The 9,235-nt window shown below is 35.5% G+C and overlaps 2 protein-coding genes across 2 annotated transcripts; both read right to left on the reverse strand.

Moving 5' to 3' along the window:
• Positions 1-263: 263 nt before the first annotated feature.
• LOC6625304 (U3 small nucleolar RNA-associated protein 25 homolog) lies at positions 264-3,179 on the reverse strand. Its single transcript, XM_002049932.4, has 3 exons — positions 2,858-3,179; positions 2,123-2,794; positions 264-1,642 (listed from the first exon to the last, which is right to left on the reverse strand). Exons 1-3 carry the CDS (start codon positions 3,102-3,104, stop codon positions 513-515), a joined length of 2,049 nt encoding a protein of 682 aa, XP_002049968.2. The 5' UTR covers positions 3,105-3,179; the 3' UTR covers positions 264-512.
• Positions 3,180-4,126: 947 nt separating this feature from the next.
• Taldo (transaldolase) lies at positions 4,127-6,983 on the reverse strand. The gene is made up of 3 exons (XM_002049931.4): positions 6,832-6,983; positions 5,422-5,545; positions 4,127-5,038 (listed from the first exon to the last, which is right to left on the reverse strand). Exons 1-3 carry the CDS (start codon positions 6,926-6,928, stop codon positions 4,264-4,266), a joined length of 996 nt encoding a protein of 331 aa, XP_002049967.1. The 5' UTR covers positions 6,929-6,983; the 3' UTR covers positions 4,127-4,263.
• Between the last annotated feature and the right edge of the window lie 2,252 nt (positions 6,984-9,235).

Below are 9,235 nucleotides of genomic sequence, written 5' to 3' on the forward strand. Positions count from 1 at the left end.
AATTCTTGCGAAGCAGTTCGTTGTTGTTGCTGAATTTATTCTGCCGCTGCCATCGGCGGAGACGGTTTATGCCGCTTCTGTTGTTTGTTTTTGTAAACGTTTCCCAGTAGCTTCCGTCTGTGGGGACGTTGTATACAGCTTCTGCTGTTGTTGGGATTTTTATTCCGTTTTCACCATCGGAGGTGGCATTGTATGCTGCGCCTTTTGTTGTTGAGTAAATCCTGGATGTGATTTAGCCCTAAGTTGAGCGCCAATCAAAAAGGTTTACGTAGATACCGACTGGTTTATTGTCTGTAATTTAACTATAACTAAATAACATAATTCCTTAAAGTAAGCTGGTCCTACTCCGTAACAGCTCTGAAATTGTGCCTCGTTAATGGTGTTGTATATTTTTTTACAATATTTTTGCACTGAAAAGCCGCTGACAGTGCATTGCATTGCGCCACTTATTTCAGGGTCTTAATACCCGGTCTATGTAGCTACTTGTCCATCTCCACGTTGTAGCATTATTCTCATTGCGAGAATATGTATGAGTTGTTGCTGCCTGCCGTCAATTTACACGCATTCGCATTTCCAATTATATTACTTAAACTTAGTAAATCAAATTTGGTGTACAAGACTTTGACACTCATGTTATCCTGTAAGCCATCTCGCGGGTTTTGATTAATTTCCAGCATTAAATTTAGCAATTCAGAGTAAAAATGAGGAAAATTTGGCGGTTGATAGAATATTAAATGACGAACTCCTTTGATTCGCGTGCGTCGAAAGAAGTGACCTCTCTCCGAGTAGAGCATAATTGGTGCACCACTATGAAAGAAAATGTCTCTCGCTCGAGATATTTTTTCTTTCTTTGTATATTCACTTATTTGTACAAAATTGATCATCTCTTTTTTAAAGTGATTTCTTAAACGAACGTAGTCAAAATAGCTGGGCACATACAGCAGGCAATGAGAGAACCCTGATTTTGTAAATTGCGGAAGAACATGTCGTACGAAATATTGAAAGCGATCTTCCAAAGCAGACTCTACGCTTGAGCAATCAATACGTTGATAAACCTGTTTGACTGGCGTCAGTACATTGCACATATCACCATTTTCAATCGGATTAATTGTGCGCATTTTGCCTTGGTAATTCTGGCATTTATTATTTATTATTCCGCGAAATTCTGGAAGCTCATGCGATGAGAAAAGTAGAGTTTGTCGGTAGAAGCGAGACGTCGCATCCAGACAATATGTCCGTAGGCGTTGACAATTGGTGGAAGGTAACTTTTGCGGCTGCAGATGTAAATGATCTAGTACATAGAGAAGATTCTCCCAATTTTGCGCTATAAACAGCTCCGCCTGATCAATAATAAGTATTTCAATTGAATTAAGAAAATCAAAGTCCTTGTCCTTATCATTAATAAGCATACGTAATGCCAATGGAGAAGTAATTAAAATGTCCGATGCGCTTAAGTCGGAATATAAGGACATCGTTTTCTTGGTCAAACGAATACCAATTTTAAAGTTATCATCAGTGTTTCCGTTAAATGTTTTCTCATAATCAGCTGGTTTCGGATTAGTTTTTGGAAAGTATACAGTATTTCCAGAAAATTCGTTAAGAAATCGATCATACTTTGCAATCGAATGGCCAGCATTAGGATCTAAAAAATTAAAATTAAATAAATTAAATAATAATATAATATCAGAAAACAAAAACAATTTTAATCAGGAAAATAATGGCATTTGGGTTATCCTTATTAGTTTAAAAGGTATTTTAAAAAAAGGTTTTGAATCTAATCGGACAGAACTTAAAGCAACGCCCAAAAAATGATTCATTCGCAGTTTTCTATTGAGGAATCTTGAGTTCTTCAAAAAATGTGGAACACGTCTCAAATTAATTTTTATTAAGATTCTGAGAAATGAATTTAAGCCCGAAATATCACACTTAGAATCTTCGACACGATTTCCTGGAAACTAAAACTGAACTTTAAGGTATTGGAGATGCTTTCTTTTTGCAGTGACCATTTTCAACGGGTATGGCCATAAACATTTTATGAGAGGATCACTTCTGTATGGTTAATTTGCCATTTTACCTTGGATTTTAAATTGTATTTATTAACGTTTGTTTTAATTATACATACCCTTCTGATTCCCAAATAGCAGGTTTGCGATTATTTGCACCGTTTTCAAAGCAGATTCTCGAAATGGCAATACAATGAGGGCCTTCATTCGTGTCAGACCTTGATCCCTTACACTATCTGGTAATACCACCTCGCTGGTCAGTTCTTGTGGAATTTTGACGAGCTTAGCAATCGTCTCATTATTGCGTAAAATCAATGCTCTACTCTTTAATATATGATTAACTGTATGAATGCAATATACGTATCGGATCTGCTCCGCATTATCATGAGAGCGCTGGGGATAATAAAGGTCCAAGTAGCTATTCGCAATATGGAAGATTTCCGTCTGAAGAGCAGTTAGAGGATAGGAAATATTCGCAGCTAGACGCGCTTGCACTTTCATTTGTTCAAGGCCTGCGGGTTTCACAACTTCTGCAGGCTGCCTGCACATGCCATCCAGGCTAAGCGAAGTTTTTAAAAGTGGTTGTTCGATTTTAAAACGGCCAATTGCAGACCATATACCTTTCAATTCTTTTGTGTGTTTCGAAAGTATTGCAGTAACATCATCTGAGGTTAGTCCTATATTAAAGCGATTTGTGAACGAATTATTAAAGTCGGTGGTGTATATTTCTTCCTGATTCACATCGACGTTAGTTTTTTTCTCTATTATAACGGGTTCCTCTAATCCTTTAACTAAGTGAAATGAGAGAAGCATTTAATAGTCAGATAAGTGAATATTGCAAATGTTTTTCATACCTTTCTCTTCAAAACTACATCCACTTACAAGTTGCTCGTAAAACTGATTCTGATCTTTCAATAATGGTAAGTAGCCATCAGCGATTTTGGCTCCATCGTCAATAGTCTGTTGGAAATGACGTTCAATCTTATGCGCTTGTTCCATTTGCCGGCTTCTTTGTATAAAACTGCTATTCTTCGAACGTTTTTTATTCCCCCGTAAGGGACTTCGGTTAATCCGCTTCCCCTTCATTTTTATTTTTGCCATAAACCTATCTATGTCTGATAGTCTACATGTACCGCATAGTTTAAATAAGCGATATTTACTAAACACGCTACAAGTAACAAGTATTCAAAAGTAACCACTTACTTTCTCAATCTACTAAAAGTAACCATTTACAACACTTTTATCATTTAACATCTTCTGTCAAGATATTGGCACGGTAAAACATCTCTGGGCAAAGTTCCTATCCCATAGTGTTCCACTAAATAAATAATTAATGGTTGTATTTGCCATTCTGTCTGACGATCGCAAATATGTCGGATTATAATAAAGATATGTTTTATTTAAAAGGCAAAAAATACACATATAACAAATAAAAAGTACAAATTGCACGTGGCATGGAAAGAGACAACTGGAGCACCGGCAAGCAAAGAGCAACACTCAATGAAGTACCGTCCATAAGATATTGTGTGAATTTCGAATAATTAATATTATTTGAACTATTAATTTTAAAATAAAAACCATTGTGCCTTGAAATATAAATATATAAGCCAATTATATATATAAGCCAAGTTTCATATTATTCAATTTGGATTGGTTATATTCGCATATTTACCCTAAAATAAGATACTGAAAGATAATCGCAACCCAGCATAAGTTAATTTAAAAAAGTATGCTCAAACTTAGCCGCAGTCTTGCTTTTCCTTGAAGCCCGTTAAGTTCGAAGCCGTGAATCCTGGTAATTTTGTCGTCTTCGTCATAACAGAGTATACCAGTGCCAAGCGAAATAACGTGACAGGAGTAGTAATACGTCCCGTACAGTTTATGCCAAGGCTCGAAGCTGTTTCGAACAAGATCGAGAGTATTGTTCTTATGGATTTTGCATTTTAGAAAGCGAGGTTTACTTGATAAACTAAAAGGGCAAAGTTACAATTTGTTTGTATTTAGCTCAACTACAGCTGCGGCTGTTGGTTTGATAGATTAATATCTTCCAACACGCACCATAAGCTTTGTTATATTCAATACGAGCATATGAAAATCTACAAATAGTGTGAAAAATAAAAGTGTTCTTTTGTTTTGTATACAAAAATAAAAAAGCTTTATTTTTTAAATCATTTATAAACTTTTATGTCTTTAAAAGAGAATCGAAAGGAACAGTGTGTTAAACTTTAAAGTTTATACATTAAATGTGCTTGAAAAAAAATTATTTAAACAAGTTTTTTATTAAGTTTTCCAGTTTCACTGTATCTACAGCGAATTTCCGTATACCCTCAGACAATTTATCAGTCGCCATGGCATCTTCATTAAGTAACCATCTGAATTGATTCTCATTTAAAGAAATCTGCTTAATATCTTGGAGTTTAGCAGTGGCTACGGACAAAGCTGGTTTCAGTATCTCTTCATCATTTTCTAAATCTTTTAGTAAAGATGGACTGATCGTAAGCAGATCACAGCCAGCTAATGCTTTAATTTCACCAGTATTTCTAAATGATGCACCCATTACCAATGTTTTATAGTCAAATTTCTTGTAGTAATTATAGATACTCGTAACTGAAATGACGCCTGGGTCGTCTTGAGGCTTAAAAGTTTTGGTATCTGTGTTAGCCACGTACCAATCCAATATGCGACCCACAAACGGGGAGATTAGAGTTACACCAGCTTCAGCACAAGCCACCGCCTGAGCAAATGTAAATAGCAGTGTGAGATTACAATGAACTCCATGTTCTTTTTCCAAAATTTCGGCAGCCTTTATACCTTCCCATGTGGAAGCAAGTTTAATTAAAATGCGCTCCTTTTCAATTCCAAAGGTGGCGTATAATTCAATCAATTTCAATGCCTTTTCCACGCTTTTCTTCGTATCAAACGAGAGGCGTGCGTCTATTTCAGTAGATACCCTACCAGGCACAACTTTCAGAATTTCACACCCGAATAATACGCACAAGTAATCCATAGCTTCAGATACTTGATTTTCCAGCGATCTGAAAAGAAAACAATAAGTATTGTCAGAAATTTACTTTAAAACTTATATTAAAGATAAGTAAATCACACATTATTGAGTAAGCTGGCTCAAGGTCAATGTTGGTTTTTAATTTTTATGCGCGAAGAGTTAAGAGACGAATTAAATAAAATTCTTAAACAAATTGAGTATGTAAGTAAACAATTGAGGTGAAAGTGCTGGCTCTTATTATCTATTTCACTTAATGGAGTGGACGATTTGGTTCCTATATCCAATATCCCACATTCCAATATCAATATTTGAGAAATTTGAAATGCTTTTAATTAAAAGAAGAAAAAAAATGTTGAAAAACTCAATTTAGTTCAATATTACTTAATATCTATAAATATTGAATATGCACATTACCCTTTTTTAGTTTTTCCATAGTCGACGGCATTTTTTACTATGTATTGATAGCGGTCCATAGATGACGCAGACAAGATAAGGGATGGGTTAGTCGTGGCATCGGTAGGCTTATAGACATTTATGGCTAAAATTAAAAACAGCATTAGAAGACACAGATCCTTCAACTGTATATAACTTTTTTGTAAAGCTCCCCCAAGTGACAATATAAACACTAAGATCAGTAATGCTCAACCTTTTTCTCTGGCTTTTCGCACTTGAAACGAAGCGATGCCGATTGGCTTTTCGCTCACCAGAAGCGAGACGAACAAATGTAAAAGTCGTGGCTTGTTGCTGTTATGACGGGCAATGAATTCAGTCGCCAGCCTCCCTACAGCAAAGTTGGTCGACGATGCTCTGCGTCCTTTCGTTTTCGAGGTATACTGAGCAAAAAAGTTTTTTGCATGCATAAATCAGTTATCTTAGATACGTACTAAATTGTAAAATATAATAAAATATATAATAAATTTTTATCACATAGCGCTCTTTTTACCTTAACGACCTTCATACAATATACCACATAAATTGAATTTACTTTTATTTTTGTGCAGCGTATGCTAGAGAGAAGTTCTTGTATTAGCCAATGACGTGCAAGCACTTATGTTTGCATGTGTGATGTATGGGTAGTAAGATTTCTAACGCTGACCATGACCTACGTTAAGTTTGCATTGGCATATGTATGAACGTGTGTGAAAATTAGTATGCAAATATATTTTATATAATTTAATTGCAATTATTAATTAAATTAATATATACGAATATAAACATTAAAACAAGAACTTTCTGCGTTTTGCCTGCTACCAGCGAATTTAAATTTAAATTTAAAGAAATTTAATGATTATCACCGGCTTAAGAGGTACTGACTTTAAACCAAGCCAAACTTGTTACAGCACATACATACATACACACACACACACGTTACTTATCTCAATGTTTACATTCACTTTGGTCATACAAAGTCAGAGTCACCTTCGAATAACTTTGATTTGAACTTCATACGTTTATAAACTGCAATCGCATATATATGTACATACATATGTATATCAATATGTCTCTAATATATGTACATATGTGGAGTACGGTTGTATTTAATAAAGACACTGAGGTCCTGAAGTTCAAATAAAAGTTAAAGTCGAAGGTGAGTGTGACTTTTGGTTAGTATAGGTACATATGTACATACATGCTGTTTTAATTTATAAACCACAACAAACCTAACCTTTTAATTTGTATGTATGTATGTACCCACACTTATAGCCACATTAACATAGCTTAACATACTGATACTTAAAACGATATTAAAATAATTAATACTTATATGCTTTAAATAGTACGTAATTCATAATTGTATGAGTGATAATTATTGAACAAATTTACCATCAAAATCGCCGGTATCAGCAACAATGGTTGTTAAATTTTTAAGCTGTTCCAAAGCCGACATTTTCCTCTTTTTTATCACACGATCACTTCCCATTGCCCAACAAACTGAATGTTGTGTCTGTGGCCAAAAATATCGATGGTAATCTTCCTTTCATCGATTGTTACCCTAAGGTAATCGATGATTTTTCATTTGATAAGTTCCAATTCCGCTTCCAAGGTACATTTGGTCCACTTTGACTATCGGGAGTTGACAATATGAAAACATAAAAATAGGTTTCTAATGGCCTTATAACTTAAACTTTGTCTATTTGACAAGGCATGGCTTTTAAATTTAGGCAACCTGTCCTGATATACCCGATATATTGGCAAAACGAATATAACATCTAATAAAAAATAGATTACATTGTTCCATTAATTTTACTTTAATAAAATAAAGCAATCATAATTTTTATTCTTATTTTTTATTATTTATTATCATTATTATTTATTCATAATTTTTCTATTTTCTTCCCTTTTTTAATAAAATATCCACTTAATTTAAATTGGACCAAGTCCATCGTTCCAATTAATCGAAATTAAAGAAATAAAAGAAACAACGCTGTTATCCAAGTCTGAGGCTCTTTTGCTGACTTTCTGTTTCATCAACACAACACAGAAGATCAAGATCACTTCCGCACCCTCTTCGCCATCAACCGTTAAAGACCTAAAGCCCCATCCAATACCGCTTGACAGCACTCTAGGGCACTCCCGAATAAAATCTGTGAATCGGAATTGCCTTCTATTTTACCTGAGTGCCTCTTCTACTCCGTGCCGATTTCTTGTAGATTGAAGAAGCTAGCCTTGCGAAGACCCCTGATATACGCTGGAAAGCAGACACCGATGAGTTCCCCTTCGCACCCTTCAAAGCTAAGAAATCCTATACAAAACGTGAGGCTGTTCGATCCAGCGGAATGGTTAACTCCATTCGTGGTCCATGCCATGATTTGGGCTGGGACCAATCCTTGCCAAGCCGAACCACTTCTGGACGACGAGAATTTGATTGCAGAACATCGATTTGGCCTTGGCAATCAAACTTTTCAATTTGCGTTGAATCAATCAGCTCGATATATTATTTCTTAAGCGAATGCTTTATAACGTCGAATATTTTCCTCTTATCTTCTACAATCAAGAAATATCAATAAGCAATGCATACATACCTTGAACCATATTCGTTTACGGAATATAAGTTTCCAAAACACCTTTTCTAAACTTACAGCTTCCTGGGGAAGAATAAAATAAATAACTGGTAGCGTAAACAAAACCTGCTGATTCAAGCATTACCGATCGTTTCGCAAACTTATTTTAAACTACCAGCTCCTCCTCTAGATATAATTAAAATCAGCCTTATCCTCATCAGCGTAAATCTACAACGACTAACCTTCTTGAGTTAATTGATGAGATTAAGAAGGTTTTTAGTAAGGCTTTCCTTACTGCTTTAGAAGTTATGCCTTCTCGGCTTCACAGTCAATCTTTTGAACTGCATCTCTGAGTGTTTGCGTAACATAATCAAAAAAGTACTCTTCGGACTTGTGGTGTTCCCCAAGGTAGTCATCTAGGCCCGCTACTCTTTTCATGAATAACCTTCACTCGATATTGCCTCACTCTCTAGCACTAGTGTATGCTGCTGAGTTAAGGTTGCGCCTTGCTTAAAGTTATGGCGTCATGTAATCTTTAACTCGCCGACATTGATACCTTCCAGTCTTGGTGGCAACTCAACCTGTTAAATTTAACGCTTTCTATAGAAGACGTGCTCGAAAGGTTTCTTACACCCTTGATGGTGTACCGCTCAGGCGTGTCAACATTACCAGCAATGAAGTTCAATTACATTACCAGCAATGAAGGTCAAAGGAGTTTGTCGATCCGTACCCGACACATATTCTTTAATATCGCTGGTACGACCTTTTCTAGAGTGTGCCTCATGTATCTGATCGAAAGAATATTCTGTTCATCAAGACAGCATTAAATCGGTACATAATCAATTCTTGTTGTTTGCCTTTTGTGGTTTAAATACGCTTACCGGCATAATCCAGTAGATATCTGATGATAAATCTTCCTTCTTCAATTATTCGCAGAGCTAAGCTTGGTGTAATATTAATTAATGGGTTAATTACGTGTGAAATCGTCTCGTCTAGGTTGACTAGGTAATTAACTTTCTAGACTTACACGTAATAATAATACATCATTATCGCTTCAATTTTGTTCAACTAACTTTGCATGAAGCGTTCCGCTGTGACGATTATAACAAGCATTATAGAGTATTCTGCTCGAAGTCTTCTCAGCCTCGAATAGTCATCTCTTCTAAGCAAGTAGATAGTAACAAGAATATAAGCTTTCATAGAAGACTTTGTAAATAACCGAAAGA

The sequence above is a fragment of the Drosophila virilis genome, chromosome 5 (genome assembly GCF_030788295.1).
Source record: "Drosophila virilis strain 15010-1051.87 chromosome 5, Dvir_AGI_RSII-ME, whole genome shotgun sequence".
Classification (NCBI taxonomy): domain Eukaryota; kingdom Metazoa; phylum Arthropoda; class Insecta; order Diptera; family Drosophilidae; genus Drosophila; species Drosophila virilis.